The sequence below is a fragment of the Bos indicus genome, chromosome 23 (assembly GCF_029378745.1).
Source record: "Bos indicus isolate NIAB-ARS_2022 breed Sahiwal x Tharparkar chromosome 23, NIAB-ARS_B.indTharparkar_mat_pri_1.0, whole genome shotgun sequence".
In the NCBI taxonomy this organism is placed as follows: domain Eukaryota; kingdom Metazoa; phylum Chordata; class Mammalia; order Artiodactyla; family Bovidae; genus Bos; species Bos indicus.
In genome coordinates this window covers 43027644-43050541 of record NC_091782.1, presented here as the reverse complement: position 1 = coordinate 43050541, position 22898 = coordinate 43027644, and the positions used below count along the sequence as shown (strand labels likewise).

Sequence of the window (22898 nt, the reverse complement as noted above, 5' to 3'; positions counted from 1 at the left end):
ATATATATATATATACACACACACACGGCTGTGTTTGGTCTTAGTCACGGCACAGGGAATCTTCCTTGCATCATGTGGGATCTTTCCTTGTGGAGCAGGGACTCTCTAGTTTTAGTGCTAGGGCTCAGTACTTACAGGGCTAGGCAGTTGAGGTGCACTGGCTTCTTAGCTCCCCAGCATGTGGGATCTTAGTTCCCCCACCAGGGATGGAACCCATGTCCCCTGCATTGCAAAGCAGATTCTTAACCATTGGACCACCAGGGAAGTCTTGTGAGGTGTATTCTTAAAAGACACAAGGAAAGATATGTGTGTGCATGCCCTTCTGCAGCACTGGAGGTTGGGACGTGGTTTAGTTTTAGCCATCGTGGGCTTTAGTGAAAGACTGTGGTAGGATCCTGACTAGTAGTCTTTTCCTCTGATATTCTTACTTCTTTGTAAATAAATGTTAGCGGGACAGAAACAATCCGAATTCCGGGAAAGGGATAATGACGGAAGTCATCAGCAGGTGGTGACAGAGCTGGCTATATAGATCTCCTTACATATACCATAAACCAGGTCATCCAAATGCTTTCTTGAAAACTACCTCTGCTGCTCTTCCCAGCAACCCTGGGGAAAGGCAGGACAGACACTATAGTCTCCATTTGCCTGATGAAACACTGAACCGCAGAGAGAAGTCAGTTTTCAAGGGTCCAAGGCTGAAAGCCACATCTCTGGCTTCTCCTATAAAGAAACCAAAGATATAGGCTGAGTAATGTGTTGGCTAAGAGAAACAAGTGGCAAATGAGGGAAGAGTTGGAGACTTTTAATTATTAATAGCTTCCATGGAGGTTCTGAGATGAGTCCCTTACCCTGAAGTTGAGGATAACACCTGGTTGTCTGAGAGAAAAGGCTGGCACTGGAGCAGGTGCTCAATTAATGTTTAATGAACAAATGAGACAGGGCATGAGACAAGGATGGGCAACCTGAGAGAGGGCCTTAGTGCCCTACCAGTGTTTTGATTCAGCACAACGGGTAAACAGAAGCCTTCGGAGAGGGTTCATAGAGAAAGCACTAGAGGAGAAACTCCCTGCCTTATTGAAGAACAACTGCACAAACTTTTATACTCAGATTTTGGGTTTGTTTTTTTTTTCAACGACGAGATCTAAAATAATGAACAAGAATTCTGCCTTCCAACCAGTCACTGTGGCAAACCCCAGAGACAAGAGTTTTTTCAAGCTTTGGAGCTGCTCTGCCTTCACCCCAGAAACGTGCTATTGGAGCGACCCAAGGCTTCTAAAGAATAGCAGCAGCCTGCAGACGATTAATCACTGTAAATTCAAGCCCGTCAGAAAGGCTTAGGAGCTGCAGACGGTCGCGGACTCGGAGCAGCGTCGCCCAGCGGGCAGACGCAGCGGCTGCGCTCCGAGGCCTCCCTCCTCTCCACAGCGTTCCGGCGCCTGTGAGCTGCCACCTCCGGGGCGGCCGGCGTCGGGGCCGGGGGGACACTCCGCCGGCGCTGGGAGGGCGGGCGGCGGTCGAGCGGGCGCCGCTATTGGCTGGCCGGGCGGCGGCGGAGGGGCGGGGCCGCCGTGATTGGCGGGGGGGGGCCCAGCTGAGTGGGGCGGGGCCGTTATATCTGAGGAGTCCCGGTCGCGGCGCAGGCAGTCGGGCTGCTGGAGTGCGGCGCCGCCGCGGGACCCGGGAAGCCGGCTGACGCGCGGGCTGGCGAGGCGGCGGGGGGGGTTGGTGCGCGGGGCGCGGCGGCTGCGGGGCGTAGGGCAGGGGTCTGCAGGGCTGCCGTCTCCCGGGAGCCAGCCTCGCCGATCCCGGAGCTGGGTCTGAGCCCCGCGCACACCAAAGACGAGGCGGCTGTGGCAGCAGCGGCGGCCCCAGCCATGCTGTGCTATGTGACGAGGCCGGACGCAGTGCTGATGGAGGTGGAGGTGGAGGCAAAAGCCAACGGCGAGGACTGCCTCAACCAGGTGAGGACCGGGGGCCCCTGCCGGCCCCCTGAGGCCGGGGTCAGGGGGTGCCTCGCGGTGGTGCGGGCGGCGACGGCGGCGGTGGGGAGTGCGCCTCGGGCGCCCGGCCTGCGCCCCCTCCTTCCCGAGGCCGTAGGGGCGCGCGGCCCCCTTCCTGGCGCGCGCGGGGGTGGCCCGTTGGTGGGGGTGGGGCGGGGGCGCGGAAGACGGGCCCGGGCCTGCCACCCGGTCCCCCAGCCTGGCACTTTGCTGGAAGAAAGCGGCCCGGCACACCTGCTGCAGGTGGTGTGTGCACGAGGCTGCCTGTCGTCCCCGCGGGGCCCGGCGGCGCCACCTGCGTCCCGGGATGAGGTGGCCGGAGGCGGTCGCAGGTCCCTCAGGTTGCTGGGCAGACAAGCCGGGCCCCTTGCCTCTCACTGCTTCTCAAGCGGACGGTTCACCGCCCTGCCTCTCCCGATTCGCTGGGGACGGTGGGTTTGGGTCATAAACTCCTTGGTTGTCTGTCAGCACGCGCGTTTCCTCGGGAGTGAAAAACCGTTCCAAACAGCGCCTAGTGGTGTGGCAGACGGCAGGATTTGCTCTCAAGTGAAACGCTGTGCCTTCAACCCCCCTCGACCTGAGATGTTTGGAAAGCCTTCTGTAAAGCTTAGTAGACACTTGTGGCGTGTTTCCTCAGTGTGTTTATTTTTTTGGAACCCAGATGGTTAAAATTGTCCAGATAATAAGCTGCCAAATCAGCTGTGCAGATTGTGCTGGTGGAGGGAATTCCAGTGATTGGAATAAGAAGGAAAATACCCCGTGGATTCCCCTCCTCAGGCTTTCTGGAAGGCTGCATTTTGAGAACTCCTTTTGTGCCTGCCTCTATACCACGACTAGTGGTTTAGCATCACTGGAGCCTTAGAACTTTGTTCTTATAGCCTACAACGGGAATTGTAAGACCGTTGTTGAACTTTGTGTTTTTTTAAAAAAACATATGCAAGAATCTTAGATGGAGTCTTGGTTTGCTTTGACCACATGGACCGCTTGCTTATCTATGCTGCATTCATTTTTGTTTTAGGTGTGCAGGAGATTGGGAATTATAGAAGTTGATTATTTTGGACTGCAGTTTACGGGTAGCAAAGGTGAAAGTTTATGGCTAAATCTGAGAAACCGGATCTCCCAGCAGATGGATGGGCTTGCCCCTTACCGGCTTAAACTGAGAGTCAAGTTCTTCGTGGAGCCTCACCTCATCTTACAGGAGCAGACTAGGTAAAATGATGCTAAAATAAACCAGTGTCAAATAGACCTTTGATTCCCTTTAGGGAGAACCACTGCACCTTCCTGGAGATGCTCAAGGCACGTTTGTTTTGATACAGAGGTGGTTCATAACTTACAAGTTTTCCATAGCACAGTTATTTTGTTGAGGTGAAAAGAGAGCAGCATAGTTGGCCAGGGGTACATTTTCCAGCTCTTGCGGTATTTTTCTTGTCATTGTAAACAGTGGGAGAGCAGGGATGAATTCTTACAAACATTTGAGATCAGCACCACAGCTCAAAAAACTTTTAAAAAGAAAGAAGAAAGACCCAACTGACTTCCTGATAACAGCATCTACTGCCCGATAGTAACCTCTGCCTCAGCAGTGTTACTATAGGTCATTGCAGACTGTTCTAACAGAAAGCAGGAAACAGTTCCTCTTGGGTTACTTAAACTTGGTCAACTTCTTCAGCCTAGTGTCAGATTACAGTCTGTAGCAAAGAGCTCTTTCCGAATTTTTTGAGTTGTTCAGTTTCTTACAAATGCAGTTAAGAAAACTCGTCTAACGCCAGTAGTAACATGCTACCCCACAAATACATTACACGTGATTGTTGAGTTTAGACTGCTAAATTTCTCTCTCTACTTCTAGAAAGCTACCAGTAGTGCGAGACAATCAGAGTGTGCGGTTTCCTTTTTCAAACAGAAAATGGATTCTCCCCTGGACTAGACGTAATACTTTTCTCAAGGATGAACTAAGCTAGGAAACTGGTGTTTAATATTTATTGCTGAAATGCAAGAGACCTAAATCTTATATAGTGGTGTATTTACTTAAAAAAAAGGAAAAAAGGAAAATGACTACTTTTAAACACAGCAAACTTTGGATCTTTGGATCTTAGTTTTAGTGTTTTCCTACTTTGGCTTAGAAATTTGCCACGACCATAAAAAATGTGAGTGTGACAGTTTTGAGTAATGATGAGTGAGCCATATTCTTCAGCATTTTTTAGCATGTCATTTTATTTTTTTGGTCGTTTACCAGAGGATGGCTAGACACATATTTTGAAATACTGTTTATTTGAGTTTGTAATCTCTGCTTTGCCTTGTTATGGAGCTTTAAAGGGTGAGGGAAATGTTCAATTTTGTATCTGAGAGAAGCTAGTATATTGAATTCTTAGTGCTTCTAAAAATGTCTTGCAAAATATTCAAGTAATTCCATGTTTAAGAATGTCTTAGCTGTCTGTATGACATCAGGATAGGTTGCGTTATTGCTTTTTTAACTTAAAGCTGATTTGTGAATGCTTCTACTTTGCAGTTCAGTTTGATAACTTGCAATTGAGTAAGAAAAAAATATGTGTGTATATATAAAACACAACCTCTTGGAATTTTCATTGTTTAGTTTTATCCTGATTTTGCAGTTATTTCAGGGTCTCCATTTACAAATCTATTTTGATGACAAATTTATTTTTTTAATCTGCAGAAGCTTGGAGGACTAAATACATCGTTAAATGGTAGCAGTCATAACAGTATAACATGTGCATTTGTATTATAAATGCTTACAGATTTTACAGTTTGCTACCAGACATTCTTTACCTGTGCTTTCTTATAATACAGTTAATAACTATTATCAAATCCATTTTATTCATGCAAGAAATACATTTTATGAGTTAGAATTGGAATCAAATTTCCTACTTTATTGACTCAGTGACTTTGACTCTTGAGATTCAAGCCTAACAGCACTCAAAGAATGCACATACCTGGTTAGACTCGGTAATTTTAATTGATTTTCATTCCATTTGAAATCATACCAAAAAATTCAGGTGATCTAAACTTTTGATTTTTAAAATATTGGTGTTTTACTTTTCTGTGGGGTTGTCTGAAGTAACAGAATTTTAAGAAAATGCCACCTAAAGTGTATATAGCATTCAGCTTTAATAAATAGATAAAGTGATTTATAATTAGCTTTATATCTTTTCATTAGGAACATAAGTTGTGCTGGGCCCAGTTTTGCTACAATTAGCATTGTGTTTATATGCCAGATACTACAGAACAGGAACACTTATTTCCCTTAATGTTAACATGATAAAGCTGGTGATTAATGTTTTTGATGTTCAATCATTTGTTATAAAATATTGATATAAAATGCCATGGAAGTAAAATAGATCTATTTACATAGTGAGTAAGCTCAGCTCTGCCAGTCCAGTTATGAGAGGTGATATTTTAGCATCTCCCAGTCAAGTCATGAGGGTACACTTAGTATACTGAAAGTGTCTGGACAGTTCATTAAATGGTGCTGAAATATCCTGGCCAAGCTGTCCTCCGTGGACAATTAAAGCAGCCTGCTTACAGTAGAGCTGGCCTAACTGGGGGCACTTCATACATTAGTTTGCATCAAATTAGGGAGGCTGCTAGAGAATGACAGGCGGGAAGGCCTGTCTAATAGCAGAGTCCTAGGGGCCACACGGAAGCCCTGCGTTCTAGGTTCAGCTCAGCCACCAACCACCAGTGTAAACAGCCTTCTAAGACTTGAGCCCTGCTGAAAACCCTGAAAAGACTTTCTTTAAGATCCCTTCTAGCCGATTTTTTTTTTCTTGGCTTCTGTTTCTCTTCATATCACTTTTCTAATGCTTTTTTTCTAGATAACATTTCTCTGAAGATAGAAAAAACATTTCCAGTGTCTGCTTAGATAGGGAGATAGAGTTAGTCTGGTTTCTGATGTGGCCTAATTTTAGATTTGATTCTTTACCCAGACTATTTTGTTTGCTCTTGAATGAGGAATTCTGGAAAGTAACCGGAGAGGTTTGTTTAGACTCAGCTGGAACATTTCAGAGAGGAAGACAGCAGGTATTTTCAGCAGATGTTTGCCATGCTGTGGATTAAAACAAAACGTGAGACTAATATATTCTGAAAGTGGGTCTGAAATCCCAGTGATCTTTGAAATTCTTACGTTTCAGAGGCTCTTGGTTATTCACAGCAATTCAGACCAGATTTTGTCAACATTTTCAAAACCAGAGGTTAGAGAATTATATGCTACATCTTCAGGGATCGTAGGTATTTATACCATCTACTGCCAATAAAAGCTTTCTGTTTCTCCTGATTTTGCCACATTTTAGCAGAGCTCTGTGTTCTTTGCTAGAGGGCACCCTTATTAGTTAGGATTCACCAACACCTGAATCCTTGATCCCAGAGAACAATCCTAATACAAGCACTCTGTGAGTACTGAAGTACACGTTCCTGGAAATGCTGTAATCCTGAATGTCGCATCCCATTAGGGTCTTAAAGTTGTGAGCAGTGATGAGTGTGATTGCAGGCCCCAGCTCATTCATCACTCCTTGGAAAAGCCTTCTCTAGGCCCGCTTCGGAGAAGGCAATGGCACCCCACTCCAGTACTCTTGCCTGGAAAATCCCATGGACGGAGGAGCCTGGTAGGACACAGTCCATGGGGTCGCACAGAGTCGGACACAACTGGGCGACTTCACTTTCACTTTTCACTTTCATGCATTGGAGAAGGAAATGGCAACCCACTCCAGTGTTCTTGCCTGGAGAATCCCAGGGACGGGAAGCCTGGTGGGCTGCTGTCTATGGGGTCGCAGAGAGTCGGACACGACTGAAAGTGACTTAGCAGCAGCAGGCCCACTTAGGAGACTGAACTCTCCGAATGTATCATGCCGCTTTCCTTTACAACATTTAACGAATGTGTAGCACTCATTTACTTTTGTGACCATTTGCTTATCATCAGCTACTCTAATTATCTAAATTCCATTAAGAAGGAGCTGATCAACCATGTATCCCCAGAGTCTAACAAGTACCTGGTGTGTAAATATTTGCTGAATCAATGAATTAAGAACTTGGAAGTCAGTAAAAATGGGGTTAACTGATACTGATAATACAGATTTTCTTGTAGATGTTGACATGTTTTGCCAGTTTGCTTCTATAACCTGAAACGTTTGAGATAATCTAAAAGAAATCTCACCATTAAAAAAACGTTTTCTAGCGGTTCTTCTTGGTTAATAGTTTGCTCGGTGCTTGGCATTCTTCTGTTTGCTGGCTGCCTTCCTTCGCCCCCTCTACTCCATTCAGAGCCGTTTGTTCATTGTGGCTATTTGTTCTTATCAAGGATGAACTACCGCCCACCTGGGCCTTTTATGACGTTCAGATAGTTTTCAAGCTGCAGGCCGGCTTTATCTAATTTCAGCCAATTTGTAGGTCCTTGGTACTTATTAAATTCAGTTTTTCCCCTTCTCCCAACAAAAATCATTTAGACATGTGAAAGTTCAGGAACGATGGCATCACTGAAACCCACAAAGCAAATACCACATGTAAACTATAGGCAGAGATGAGGTGATAATCTCAAATCAGTCCACAGCTGAATCAGGTTGACCCTAGCCCATGCCTGTAATAATGTTGAGAATCTTATAAAACATTGTCACGAGGGTAAATGTTGATTACAGAACTTACCTTTGTGTGATTCAGGATGGGTAAATTCCATAGGATGCATTGCAGGAATATTATGTTTTTTATATCAACTACATGTCTAAGAGTGGAACAACACATTCTTTTTTTTTTTTTGATATGCCCAAATATAACATAGGCCCCAGGAAAGTAAAAAAGGTTAAAAACAGACATGTATATTATTTCAAAGAAAGTATTAATTACATTTCTGAATTCTAATTTATTAAGTCTTTCTGCTCAGAATATGGGATGTTTGTGTGGTTTTATGTTTATTTTAGCCACAGGATGCCAACCCGGGCACCTTCAGTCTTTTTTGAACTTATGATACTTATATATACATATAAAATATCAGAGAACATTGAGAAATTGATTTGTAGCCCAAATGAACTTTTCATTTTGAATGTCATTATAAATAAACTCTGACTATTTAGAGGGCATTGAGAGTGAGACCAGGGTGACCAGTGTGGGATTAGGTTCCAGGTATATTTATTCTGAGTTGTGTCCCTGATTCCAGGCCTCTAATCTAGATTGCTGAGAAAGAGATTGTAGTTGACACTCTTAAACTCTGCGATTGCCTGGATTGTTATTTGCCCAGGGACAGCTATCTCCAGTGAGTGAGTAATCATACCTTTTAGAAGTGAGATTTTATGCTTCCAGGTATTTTTCTGGAGTGAGTTGTAATCAATTTGAAGTTACGAATTTCTCACACCTGTACCCTCCTTACCATTTAACTGCTTTGGAGCCTGAGGAGGAAACAAATTTATCAGGGATTCCCATTTTACATTTTGGGCTTTGAGAAAGATTTCCTTAAGCCTGAATAGAGACCTGACTTGGTAATTACTGGCTGTGACAGGTTTCTCAGTTGCAAACTTTGCATGAAATGTGTTAGATTTGATGGTTCATTTTAGTTATGGCTCCTCATTTGAATTCTGAACCTTGACCCTAAGGGGTTTTTACTAGTATTATGTTCTCAATCTCTTACTATAAAGATTTTCAAATGTACAGATAAGTTGAAGATTTTTAGATTGAACACCAAAAATACCTAGATTCTGCTATTAACAGTTTAACATTCTTGTTTGATTGCATATTTATCCACTTATTGGCCCCTCTACCCATCTATCAGTGTATCTTTTTTTATGCCTTTCAAAGTAAGTTGTAAGTACATATCCCCCTAAATACTTCACTATGCATATCATTAACTAGAACTCAGTCTTTGCCTACAGTTCTTTTTTTCTTTTGATATAAAATTTACATATGATGAAATGCATAAATTGTAATATTTCACTTAGTTTTGGCAAATAGATGTACCTGTTTAAAACCCTTATTAAGATTTAGACTATTACCATCACTCCAGAAAGTTCCCTCATGACCTTCTGCAGTCATTCTCTACTCTCCTTCCCTACCTCCACCCACCCCACTCCACAACCAGGTTGTATGTTTTTCCAACATAAATTAGTTACAACCTGTTCTACCTCTTGTCGGTGGAATCACACAGGTATTCTTTTGTGTCTGGCTCCTTTTGTTCATCATAAATTTTTTGAGACCCATCGTCTTGTTGTATACATTAGTGACTTGTTGCTGTTTATTGCTGAATAGTATTCCATTGTATTATGTACTGCTGTTTGTTTATCCATGCTCCATTGATGAATATCTGTTTTCCAGCTGTCATGAAGAAAGCTGCTATAAACATTCAAGCACAAGTCTTTTTTTGTAGACATGTGTTTTCATTTCTCTTGAGTAAATAAGATTGAAATAGCTGGGTCATAGAGGAGGTAATTGTTTAACTTATAAGTAACTGCCAGACCTTTTCCAGAAATGCTTGTACCATTCTGTGCTCCTGTCAGCAGTGTACAGGGGGCCAGTTCCTCCACATTCCTGCCAGCCTTCTGCTGGGTTTGCAGTGCTAGCACATTGTGGTTTTAATTTCTACATCTCTATTGATTAATAACGCTTTCTCATCGGCTTATTGGCCTTTCAAACATCTTTTGTGAAATACCTGTTCGGGTCATTTGCCCATTTTTACTTTAGTTGTTGCCTTTATTTTGAGCTCACACATTCTTTGTATATACCAGTTTTTTGTCAGATATTTGTTTTATAAGTGTACTTTTTTCCTGTGATTTGCCTGGTCTTTTTTTTTTTTTAATGCATTTTGACTGGAAGAAGTTTTTAATTTTGGTTAAGTTTCACTTATGCACTTTTTTCTTTTATGATTTTTGCTGACTGCATCCTGAAAAACCTTTGCCTGTCTCCAAGTCATGAAGATACTCTCCTGTGTTTTGTTCTAAAACTATTACCGTTTTGGCTTTTATATTTAGGCCTGGATCCATCTTGAACTGATTTTTGTTGCTCTGGAGTTTAAGATACAAAACAAACGTATAGCAGTTCTGTTGTGGTTTGATAATTTTTAAATATAACCTGGCAGTTAGAGCTTGTGGTTTAATGACTCATTGAACTGAGGCACGCGTTCAGGTGACCTCAGTGGGTGTCTCACTCTGCGAGGGACTAACCAGCTGTTAAAATGGAGAGCCAGGTTCAGTCAGTCTCTTGGGGAGAAATTCACTTCAGTTATTGGGACCGGAGAGTTTTAAAAAATAACTATTTAGTAATTTGCATGCAGTGCAGGAGACCTGAGTTCGGTCTCTGGGTCTGGAATATCCACTGGAGAAGGGAATGGCAACCCACTCCAGTATTCTTGCCTGGAGAATTCTATGGACAGAGGAGCCTGGTGGGCTACAGTCCATATCTGCAGAGAGTCGGATATGACTGAGCAACTAACACTTTCACTTTGAGCCATTTGAGAGATGTTTTAGTTGGTTACTTCATTTGGAGTTTAATAGTGAGTGTGGATATAGTTGTCTTATATTTGTGTCGTGAAAAGCTTTTCAAAATTACATAACTGGCAAGATAACTGGAGGGCAGTAATAGAGAGTAACTGTCCGTGATGAGCAGATCCACAACTCCCGATTGGTTTGCAGAAAATTCTGCTTTGATTATTAGATGATTTCTTTATGAGACAAGGCAGGGTTTAGAGGAGAGCATTCTGATTACAGTTCTTAAAAGATAAAAGACCTAATTTTATGGCTTAAAATTGTGGAAAGGAATTCATTTTAAAAATAGAGGAAATTCCAAGTACATATTTCTAAACAAAACGTATTAAGGATGTGTGGCTCTTTTTTTAAATTAAAATATATATCCTCATATTTATTCCTATTTTCTTTTTTTTTTTTAATCTTCTCTAATGCTGCAGTAAGTGTGAATTCATGAATACAGAGATATGAGTTAGCTAGTAACTTTTCACTTTGGGCTTCCAAGCCCCATCCTATGCTGAAAGTATCCAATTTCTTAGTAACTGAGTAAAACTGGAAAAATCAAGAATTTCAAGGTGCAGCCAAAGGAATGTTTAGAAAATGAGCTTGTCTGTTAAGATATATTCATAGACATTTGCTTAAGACATGAGTTTTTTCAAAGGCTTTCTTTCTGTTTATGCTTCTAGCATGTAGCCTAAATTGAATTAGATATGCCAATCACTTTTGATCTTTAGTTAAAAAAAAAAAAAGCAATTCACTGCAGGTCTGACTTCTTTGAACACATCTACTTATTTTGATACTATTGGTAACAGTTAACCCAGCCTACAAAAAGGGAGAGGGTGAAATCCATGAGCCAGTCAGTTACAGGCCAAATAGTTCAAGGGAAAATAGAAGAAAATACTTGACTCAGAACCACCCCTAACTATTGAGCCATCCCTGGATTCCTTGCTGGCAATGGTTCTGCACGCCCTGTCATCCTCCGTCTGGGAAGAGCACATTAAAGAAAGTCTGCTGACAGCCTGCCGCCGCTGTGACCTTTGCTATCACTGCTTCACGTGCTCTTCTGGAAAGCATAAACTTGTCACCTAAGTGCCAATTTGCAGCCGGTTATTTTGATAGGATACTTTCCTTCACACCAAAAGGCTGTAAGTTCCATCAAAAGAGGAACTATCACATATGTTCACCCTGGAACCCCAGAACTCCAGCATAGGGCTTGGCACAGAGACAATGCATGACAGACTTGTTGACTTGAAAAGGTTGCTTGATAGCCATGAAATGGCAAAATGCAGGAAGCGCCCTACCAGAAAGTTTCTGTAAAGAGGGGGATTTTTGTACTTAAGAGGGTAGCAGTCGCAGTACAGCCTAGAATGTGGAGTATATAGAAAAGGCTATTGGCCTGCACCCCCTTTTTAAAAATTCCAACTCACATGCCGAGAAAGGATCAGCGTTACTCTCAGGCCGCTGGCCACCTGTTAATATTTTGTTATTGCTTCTCTGACTTTGATTTTGGCAGCTGTCTGTCTAGGAGTTGGCATGGATAGTTTAGAAAAAGAAATTGGATTGATTTTGAACCTCTTTTGCCAGCTATACTAGTCTCTAACTTAATACCTAGGAAATCAGTTAAAAGACACTTTCACATACTGCTAAGTCACTTCAGTCGTGTCCAACTCTGTGCAACCCCATAGATGGCAGCCCACCAGGCTCTGCCGTCCCTGGGATTCTCCAGGCAAGAACACTGGAGTGGGTTGCCATTTCCTTCTCCAATGCATGAAAGTGAAAAGTGAAAGTGAAGTCGCTCAGTCGTGTCCGACTCCTCTCGAACCCATGGACTGTGTCCTACCAGGCTCCTCTGTCCATGGGATTTTCCAGGCAAGAGTACTGGAGTGGGGTGCCATTGCCTTCTCCATAAGCAGTGATTAAATCGAGAAGACTTAGTTTGGGTGATACCCTTGAAAATCTTTCAGCACATGCTTTCTTGTTTAATGTAAGCATATACTGAGATTTTTGCTGCTAGCATGTCCTCTGATGACTGCAGAGACAGGGGTACATAAACCAAGATGAAGTTTACCGAATGGTTGTCTAAAAAGCCTTCTGGGGACTGAAGCAGTGTCGCAACACCAAGGTTTTATGGGGCTGCTAGATCTCAGTCTTTGGATATTTTAGAACAAGTTATTTTTGTAGTCATTTCTTTCCCCCAGTAGGGACCCCCTTCTCAGTTTAGCAGTATGTCAGAAATACTTTAAAGACAAGCAGATGTTTGGTTTAATAAAAACCATGCTTATCGTCTCTCAGTGCTATTATTATGCATTCTTACTGTGATTTCTTCATCACAGTAAGGGGCTTTGAATGAAAAAAAAAAAAAAAAAACACTGCAGTGTTTGGCAGAGTCTGATAATTTTAAACATTTCTTTATCATTGTAGAAGGCACAAAATGTTGAATTTAAGCATTTTTTTAAAGGAGGATTAATGGCTCTTGTCAGCCCAAAGTTTTGAGACACTTAGCAGTGCCCCTTCTTGTTTTTTCTAGCCTCAGGTTCTCCTACCTCCTTTTCTTGCATTGTTCTCATTATCCCTTCTACCTGGATGTCAGACACAAGACTAACATAAATAAAAGTGACTTGAGGACTCGAATAAGGGTATCCAGCTGAAGGGGGAAACTGAGTTTAGGAGCCCTGTTCAGAGCTTTACAATGATGATCACAATTCATTTGTTAATTGAGGGAGTAGTGTGGCATTTCAGCATGTTTGAGAGGATGTATTGAATCATCAGGGAAAGTTATACTTCTGCATTTGCCAGAGGCAAATTTCATAACCCTGGCCAATCTGTCTGTGACAGTTTAAGCACTCTGTTCAGAGTCTTAGGCAATACAAATTATCAGGTAACAACATCTGAAGTTTTCAAGGATTCTAAATTTCACTTACTTTTTGGTAAATGTGGAATGCAGTGTTGTGTACAATTAGGACAGGGTCAGATGGAATGAAACTAGGATGGGCAGGCAGTGTGTAGTTTTATGTACATTTACAGAACTCTCTGATGTTAGACACACTTAGAGAGTCAGTTCACATGCAGCTAAATGGTCTGTGTGTGAATTAGACAAAAGGGTATCCGATGAGGGGATAGGAAGAGTGGCCTTCAGGACAGAGGGAACAGCAAGACCAGAGACGTGGGAGTGTGAATGTGCTTGGTTTTTCCAGAAAAAAAAACTTGTCTCTTTCCTGGGGCAGAGTGGCTGGAGGGAATGACAGGAGTGCACGTGTGTTTGCTCAGTCGCTTCAATTCTGTCTGACTCTCTGCGACCCTACGGACTGTAGCCTGCCAGGCTTCTCTGTCCGTGGACTCCCCAGGCAAGAATACGGGAGTGGATTGCCATGCCCTCCTCCATGGGATCTTCCCGACCCAGGAATCGAACCCACGTCTTTGATGTCTCCTGCGTTGGCAAGTGTGTTCTTTATCACTAGTGCCACCTGATATGGCTGGAAATCTGGGGCAAGACGTTGAGAAGTCTGGGTTCATGCTGACAGTGTGCTTCCTTGGCAAACAATGGGGATGTCTTGAAGGATTCTGAGCAGAGGAATGGCAAGTCTGTATCAGAAGCAAGCAGCTTGGAAGGTGGATTCACGCAGAGTCTAGAAGAGAGATCAGCTTAGGGGACATTGTGAATTCTCTGACGGTTGAGAGCTACAGCAGGACAGAGGAAGTGAAAGCGGGGAAAATGGAACTGGATTTAAAAGAACTTTCAGGGACAGAAATTAGACAGAAAGAAAATGAAGAATCAAAATTGAGTGTGCCGTAAAAATAGCAAATCAGTCGCTGGTTTCCACTGGGAGAAAAGTGGGTTTGGGGAGGAAGATAGTTTGGCTCCGAACAAGGTGAAATTGGGATACTGAAGAACATCTAGCGGAGAAATCTCTAAGCTCTTGCACATTTGAGTATGATCCTTAGCAGAGAAGTTAGGGTGAAAACGAGAGATTTGAGTGTCATTTGAATCAGATATCAATTACACATCAAGATAAAGTTTTTCTGATTAAGATAATTTCTTTTGAAATGTATAATGCAGAAACGTGTATATAATTATTATGTGTGTATGTAATCCTTAGACTTATTTTTTCTTACTCCTCATGATTTTAATAAAAGGTCTGTAAGTGTAAGCATTTCCCAGGTAGCTTTCTACCCTGCTCTGTTTTCCTTACTTAAAAGGGATTATGGAATTGCCATGCAGTGGGTCTGATAACCATGTTAGTCCCCCGGCATAACCTTATTCTCCCATTGCTTTGCAGACATATCTTTTTCTTGCATATCAAGGAAGCCCTCCTGGCAGGCCACCTCCAGTGTTCCCCAGAGCAGGCAGTGGAACTCAGTGCCCTCCTGGCCCAGACCAAGTTTGGGGACTACAACCAGAACACAGCCAAGTACAGCTATGAGGAGCTGTGTGCCAAGGAGCTCTCTAGTGCCACCTTGAACAGGTGAGGCCTCACTTCAGGCTCCTGTGTGTTGTCATGGATCTAGCAGATTTATAAGAATCTCCAGGAGAAACATCAAACTATGATAGATACAGGTAATTTGTGAGGTTGAGACTAAACCATTGCCCACTCTAACCAACTGTTTTCAAAAGATTCTTATCCTTTTCTTTGAGAAACTTATAAACACAAGATATAATCCACACAAATAAATGCCCTTATACAAAATGCTGTATAACGGAAATTATAAAGTCTCTGGCCTTTTAAGAATGTAAGTCTCTTAGAAAGTCTATCAGATATGTTGACCTTTCCTTCATTCCAGAAAGGATTAAATCAAGAGACCTAACATAGGTGTTTTAATTATCTATTCATGGCTAATGAGTTGACCTCCAAAACTTAGTGGCTTCAAACAGGAAATGTCATCTCACAGTTCTCTGGGTCAGGAGTACCGGCCATGGCCTGCCTGGGTTCTCTGGCTTCGGATCTCTCTGGAGGCTGCAGTCAAGCTGCCCGTGGGGTTCAGCCTCATCTGAGGGCTCAGCTGAGGGAAGGATCCGCTTCCAGCTGGGCTCAGGTGGCTTGTTGTTGCCTGGCCTGTGCCCTCACCACATAGGCCTCTTTCCAGAGGCTGTTTGATAACATGGTGACTAGCTTCCCCCAGGACAGGCAATCTGGCCAGAGCAAGAGCGAACACCCAAGATGGAGTCTTTATAAATTAATCTCAATATTGAGTGACAGCCCATCCCTTCTGCCATAATCTGTTCATTAGAAGCAGGTCATTAATCCAGCCTGTACTCAAGGAAGTTATACAGGGGCATGGATACCAGGGGGTGGGGTTCTTTAAGGACTATATTGGAGGCTGTTCCACCTCAATAGATAAAATAAATCTTGCATATTTCAGTTGCAAATGACCTAATCAATCCCATATAATGCTATAGTATAATGAAACGTAGAAAGTAAACCTAGACAAACGCATGAGACATTCCTAGGTATAAATTTCTTACATATATTTTTAGAGATTTTCTGTTGTTTTTTTAATTCATTCTCATCTGGCATCCCCAGTAGTTTTTTTCTACTAAATATTTAATAGTTGAGATCTTGAACAGTGTCTTAAAAGTATTTTACAATAAGTTTGCTAAATAGATGAAACATCAATAATATATAGCTTTAAGTTTTTATGATTCATAAATGACAGTGTCAGTCTAATTCACTAGTGGAAATAATAGATTTCTCTCTGAAAACTGCATCAGTTAACCTCTTTGTATACTCTGGCCTTTTGGTGTCTTACAGCATCGTGGCAAAGCATAAGGAGTTGGAGGGGACCAGCCAGGCTTCGGCCGAATACCAAGTGTTGCAGATTGTGTCGGCAATGGAAAACTACGGCATTGAATGGCATTCTGTGAGGGACAGCGAGGGGCAGAAGCTCCTCATCGGGGTTGGACCTGAAGGAATCTCCATTTGTAAAGATGACTTCAGCCCAATTAATAGGTATCCCAAGTCTTAAATTTGTTTAGACCTAAGTGTGTATATACTCTTGTAGCTCTGATCATGAAAATAGGAAGTGGAGAGGGCTTTACTAGACAGTCATCCTTTAGGGATAACATGTTTCATTTGGGGTAGGTACATTAATTTTATTCAGGCCTTGATAAGCATTCCATTTTTTTAAATGCAGGCTTAAGTGTACTCATGTGGCAGAGTTAATATTTCTCAAATGTCACTCACAGCTATAAAAATCTCATTTCACCTACACACAGTTCCCCAAAACTCACTCCAGTGCTCCTCTTCACGTACCCCAAGCACTTTTCAACGGACCTTTATAACTTGCGAGCAGAGTGCTTATCTGATGGTCTTATTTGAGCATCTGGTTTTGCAGCTGGGCCACGGCACATGGGAACCTGACTAGGTGCCTGCGCAGTGGTGGAGCTCCCCTGAGCCCACGCTTTTCCTCCCCCTTTCAGGATTGCTTACCCCGTGGTGCAGATGGCCACCCAGTCAGGGAAGAACGTGTACCTGACCGTCACCAAGGAGTCTGGGAACAGCATCGTGCTCTTGTTCAAGATGATCAGCACCAGGGCAGCCAGTGGGCTCTACCGGGCCATCACAGAGACACACGCGTTTTACAGGCATGTACCCCCCTGTGCTCCATGACCCCCGTGTCTGCCTCAGGGTTGAGGTTTCCAGGTGACAGCAAGCCTCCTACAGTTCCTGGGATCATTGTGTCAGTGAACCATGTACAGAGTTTAAGAAATTGGCTATTTGTGAGCCCTTCATTTCTGCCCTAGCAGGGGTCCTTCTCAACGTTGTCCTGCTTTTCCTTCAGCACGTGTGCATGTGGCGTGGAGGGTGTGAGTGTGATTTGCACGGACTCGCTCCACTGCTCATCTCTTAGCCCATTTCCTCACCACCCCCACCCCCCCCACCCCCCGACCGGGGTAACTGAGTGAGGGCTTGTTCAGCCACTGTTTTTGCCCTTACCCTGCAGGATGACCCAAGTTGTTTTTCCTCCCTGGGAGAGTAGCTGCCCTGAGTCCTCAGTGTGTAATGAGGATCCCTGGGTAACCATATTGATTCCCTCATTTCTGAGGGTGCTTTAGCATTGTGATTTGACTCAAATATTTGGAAAATCAAAAGCTACAAAATGTAATTGGCGGGCAACCGAACTATTTTTTGTTAAAATAGACACATTGTGAAGCAGAATGGAACATTTGTAGAAATTTTTAGCATAAATCCAAGGTTACAAAGAAAAACGTCCCTTTTCTCGCCATAAGCTGCTTTCCACTGTAGCTACTGTCCCTGGAGGTAGAGGTGCCCTCTGTTTTCACCGCTGCCCGACCAGAGATCCTTACTCAGGAGACATTTGAGAAGCATAGAGGTGGCATCATTGAGATGCTTAACACATATGAGACTGGAAGGATTTATTTTCAAGCATGCAGACAAGAATGTTAAATATCTGCCAACATGAGCCTCCCTGTTCACTGCAGCATTTAAGGTCCGGCTCATGGGGCCACCCAGGCCTGTCAGCACTGAGGTGGGTGTGCGTCTCTGTCCGTAGGTGTGACACGGTGACCAGTGCCGTCATGATGCAGTACAGCCGAGACCTGAAGGGCCACTTGGCTTCTCTCTTTCTGAATGAAAACATCAACCTGGGCAAGAAGTATGTCTTCGATATTAAAAGAACCTCCAAGGAGGCGTATGACCACGCCAGGCGGGCTCTGTATAACGCGGGTGTGGTGGACCTCCTGCCCAGAAGTGACCCCAGCCCCCCGAACTCTCCCCTGAAGTCCTCAGAGAGCAGCACCAGCTGCAGCAGCTGTGAGGGCCTCGGCTGCCAGCAGACCCGCGCCCTCCAGGAGAAGCTGCGTAAACTCAAGGAGGCCATGCTGTGCGTGCTCTGCTGCGAGGGCGAGATCAACTCGGCCTTCTGCCCCTGTGGCCACACTGTGTGCTGCGAGGGCTGCGCCGCCCAGCTCCAGGTGAGGGTTTACCTGGTTACAGGTGAGGGGGCTGCCTGGTTCCAGGTGAGGGTCCACATGGCTCCGGGTGAGGGGCTGCTGCTTAGCTGGCTGCCACAGCCCAGGTGCTGACTTGTGGAGGCACTGATGGAGAATGTCCATGTCCACCTGGGGAAGGTCTTTGTACTTGGTGACTAGGAAGGTGTGGCCCTTAGGAAACAGTATAGATCAGCACACTCTTCTCGACAATGTAATTACTGAACCACAGGCTTCTTTCCAGTCCTGGAAATGAGGATCAGATTTACATGGTAAGACATCTAGTTGGTTGGCTGAGCTGGGTACTGGGATCCAGGCCTGCTGGGCTGGATCTCCCAACAAGATCTCCCAAAAGAAGGCTGAACTCCTCCTTTTCTGTTTCATGTTTTCTCTGCTTCCTGACACTTAGGAGGATGGTGTCTTTTACTTCTTATTTGTGGAAGAATTCTTAGAGTTTTGGGTGATAGTTAACTCACAGTAGGTTGTTGCCTGATTATTTATGATTCATTTCCTTTTATTACCAGCTGTGCCTGTCAGGTCCCCTTGGATTGGCTCTCAGTTAGCAAGTCAAACTACTTTTAAAGTTTGTACTCAAAATAAAAGTACCGCTTACATAGTAGGTTTTCCTTTCTTGCACCTTGCATTTCCTTTTACAATAATTTTTTCAGTTTGTTTTCATCCCCCAGAACTGTTAGCTACATGTTGCTGTGGTTTTATGTAAAATTAGTCCTAAATAACTTCTGGTCCTTAAGAAGCTGCTTTTAGGGCTACACATGAGCCAAGAGGATGCTTGCATTCTTCCTTAGACTGTACAACACACTCTTTCCCCAGGAGTGGTCATGAATTTGCCTTTTGCTGTCCACATAGTCTGACCCTCACACCCAAGGCTCCCCCTGTGATTGAGCAAGGGATCTGCTTGCTGAAAGGCCAGCCCCGGGGTGGGGGCAGGGGTGGGGGGGTGTGACTGTCCTGTGACTGGAGCAACCATGCTCCCTGGCCACGTGGCATCTGCCCAGTGATGTGGCCCAAGCCAACTAGCCAAGGACACAGTCTCTGGAATGGTGTCTGGGTCTCCTGCATCCCTGCCCGAGGCTTCATAGTCACCCCACATGGGGACTACAGCCTCATCTCACAGCAAAAGACTGTGAGTAATCACTTTACTCACTGTGCCATGTTTAGGGTCTGACTGAAAACCTGATTAATGTCCTTCAGTTTATACTTTTTCATAATCTTTAGTTTTATTTACTTTTAAAACTTCTTATTTTGTGTTGGGGTATAGCTAATTAATAATGTGATCGTTTGAGGTGAACAGTGTAGGGACTCAGCTATACATAGACATGTATCCTTTTCCCCCAAACTCGCCTCCCATGCAGGCTGCTGCACAACATTGAACTGAGTTCGCTGTGCTATACAGGAGGTCCTTGTTGGCTATCCATTTAAAATATAACAGTGTGTACATGTCCGTCTGAAATTCCCTGACTATCCCTGCTCCCCATTTTTCCCCCTGGCAGTCATAAGTTCATTGTCTAAGTCTGTCTCTCTCTGTTTTATAAGTAAGCTCATTTGTATCATTTCTTTTAAGATTTTACCTGTAAAAGATGTCAGGCTTCCCTTGTGGCTCAGATGGTAAAGAATCCATCTGCAATGCAGGAGACCCAGGTTCCATCCCTGAGCCAGGAAGATCCCCTGGAGAAGGGAATGGCAACCCACTCCAGTATTCTTGCCTAGAGAATTCCATGGACAGAAGAGCCCTGGTGAGCTACAGTCCATGGGTTGCAAAGAGTCGGACATGACTGAGCAACCACACTTTCACTTTCATAGGTGGTGTCATACAATATTTCTCCTTCTCTGCTTGACTTACTTTATATAACAGTCTCTAGGCCCATGCATGTTGCTGCTGCTGCTCCTGCTGCTGCTAAGTCGCTTCAGTCATGTCCGACTCTGTGCGACCCCATAGACGGAAGCCCACCAGGCTCCCCCATCCCTGGGATTCTCCAGGCAAGAACACTGGAGTGGGTTGCCATTTCCTTCTCCAATGCATGAAAGTGAAAGGGAAATCGCTCAGTCATGTCTGACTCTTAGCGACCCCGTGGACTGCAGCCCACCAGGCTCCTCTGTCCATGGGATTTTCCAGGCAAGAGTACTGGAGTCGGGTGCCATTGCCTTCTCCAGCATGTTGCTGCATATGGCATTATTTCATTCTTTTTAATGGCTGGGTAATATTCCATGTATATGTGTATTATCATCTTTATTTTTAATCCTTTGTCAAGTGCAAACTTACAAACTGGTCAGAAAGCAAAGATCTCTCCCAGGGAAGAGCTAGAAATAATTGTAACCACAGCGTATTTAGAAAATGCACTGTAACAGGTACCACAGGTAAACACTGAAGACACAGATCCGTGAAGGTGTCCTAACCTGTAGTGCCGGCTTCTTTTCCAGTCGTGTCCCGTCTGCAGATCACGGGTGGATCACATCCAGCACGTCTACCTGCCAACGCACACCAGTCTTCTCAACCTGACTGTGATCTGATCTGCTGTGCACTTACAGGACATGAACTGCACTAGTATAAGCTAAAAAAAGATAGATTGTGGAGAGAAAAAATACTCCAACACCCATCTGCCATGCAACGTATAGGGAAAAAAAAACCAACAAGGAAGAATAGAAAGAATATAACTACTCCTCACCGCCAAAATGTACCATGTGTAGAATCAGCACCTGCTGGGTGGCGACCAGGAGGAGCTCTGGGACCCAGACACATTCCTTGGACTTCCTTCTTTTTATGATCAAGTAAGGAATCAGGAAAAATCTTTGACATCTGTTAAGTGGCAGCCTAACCCTAAAGTGGGTACCTTTTAGAAAATGATGTTTTAAATCTCCTTAACGTATCCCAAGGTAAGTTTCCTACCTGCAGCCAATTTTGTAAGAATTTGTTTTAAGGATTTACTTGGTTCTTTTTGTACGGGTCACGGAGCTCCGGACATTTTTAATAGGGAAATTTTTCTTAAAGAGATAGTCATCGTTTTAATGTCATTTCTGTTTTTTCTAACTTGTTCAAAATGATTGGGAGGCAAGCAGATTTAAAAATTGATTCGGGGACTTTTTTTTTTAAAGTGGGCAACAAAGTTGTCAGATTTAAACCAGTCTGGCCAGTGGAAAAGAGATCACTCCACATGGATGGTTTCCTATCCCTTCCTCCTCCCTTCTTCTTACCACATCCCCGAGCCTTTCAGTGATAAAATGCTACCAGTTTAGTTAGACGATTTCTATGTAGTAGTTGGCACTCCTTGGGCCTCTTGAGTTGGGGGAACGTTTTATTTTAAGATTGAAAAGGGAGCGCATGTTCCTTGGAAGGGAGAGCATTGCTCGCCGAGACGAAGCTTCGTGGCATACAAAGGGGGCGGTTCGTGAGTTCTCCCATGCACCCTGCTCCAGCTTCACCCAGTGGGGCTGCTTTTGCTTGATCCATCCAGCCTTTTACAGCCTTGTCATAGATGTCCTAGATATTGGATGCTTTTCTTCTTTTTTGGTAGTAAATGCTTAAGTATTAACTTTTTGTTGTCCCTCTATGTTATAGAGGGGTTTCGGGTTTGTTTGTTTGTTTGTTTCTGTATTCTTAATCATGTTTTTCCACTCCCACTTGGGAATTTTGGACGCTGGTCAGCTTGTGGGTTTTCTAGGATGTTGGGAAACCTAGATGACCTTACTGGGTGCAATACTAGCTACGTTAAAGCTAGAAACCTACACTGTCACTTTACTGAGATTTCTGAGTATACTTTCCATATTGCCTTAATGTAGCAGTAATGTGTTTATGCATTTGTTTCTTTGCACAGACATTTTGTCAAATATTAAAACTCTACTTTTTTATGGCACATATTAGCATATAAGCCTTTATTCCAAGAGGTATTTATTTTTTCACTTGTAAAAAAATAATGTTTCCACATAAAGAACTCTGTTATATCCTAGAGGACTTCTGTCTTTTATATTCAGGATAATAAAGACTTTAAAGCAAACATGGGTGTTTGTATTGTCATAGTGATTGTCATTTAAGCCGGTTTTTAATCATTTAAAAAGAACATGGATAACATCCTGGTTGGTATCTACTGTGGTCCTTCATGGAAGGTTTGAAAATGTTCAGGGTATTGGCTCTAACTGAGGAGACTGTTTACCAGTTACTCGTTCATCTGTGTTTTCTGGTTTATAGGATTGGAATGTAGGTGACAGCGGGGTCATATGCACAGGCAGAAGAGAAGTTGGGAAAAGGACTATGAAGTATTGGAGAAGGAAGGGAGTGGCAAAGTTGGAAGTTAAAAATGTAAACCCGGGTGGTACCACTAGTACGTGGCCTAGTCAGGACAGGTGAGTGTCGTCCTGGGTCCCAGCACAGACAGCCCCAGGCTGCAGACACGACGGCTTCCATAGGACGGCTTGCCTGCTTCTGCCAGTACCTCGCTGCCCTGCGTGTGCCAGTGTGTGCTCACGAAGTACGTTGTGGAGCAGAGAACAGCA

General features: G+C 43.7%; 1 protein-coding gene across 1 annotated transcript; it reads left to right on the top strand.

Annotated features, from left to right (window-relative positions):
* The first annotated feature begins 1686 nt into the window (after positions 1–1686).
* On the top strand, positions 1687–22402 carry MYLIP (myosin regulatory light chain interacting protein). The gene is made up of 7 exons (XM_019986046.2): positions 1687–1961; positions 3019–3209; positions 14725–14910; positions 16195–16392; positions 16863–17027; positions 17957–18377; positions 20832–22402. Exons 1-7 carry the CDS (start codon positions 1875–1877, stop codon positions 20919–20921), a joined length of 1338 nt encoding a protein of 445 aa, XP_019841605.1. The 5' UTR covers positions 1687–1874; the 3' UTR covers positions 20922–22402.
* The last annotated feature ends 496 nt before the right edge of the window (positions 22403–22898 follow it).

What these genes read in the sequence shown, in the direction of transcription:
- MYLIP (XM_019986046.2), top strand. Translation starts at nt 1,875, where the DNA reads ATGCTGTGCTATGTGACGAGGCCGGACGCAGTGCTGATGGAGGTGGAG. An exon ending in TCTAGTGCCACCTTGAACAG is followed by an intron (nt 14,911 to 16,194) that starts GTGAGGCCTCAC and finishes GGTGTCTTACAG; the next exon opens with CATCGTGGCAAAGCATAAGG. An exon ending in GACTTCAGCCCAATTAATAG is followed by an intron (nt 16,393 to 16,862) that starts GTATCCCAAGTC and finishes TCCCCCTTTCAG; the next exon opens with GATTGCTTACCCCGTGGTGC.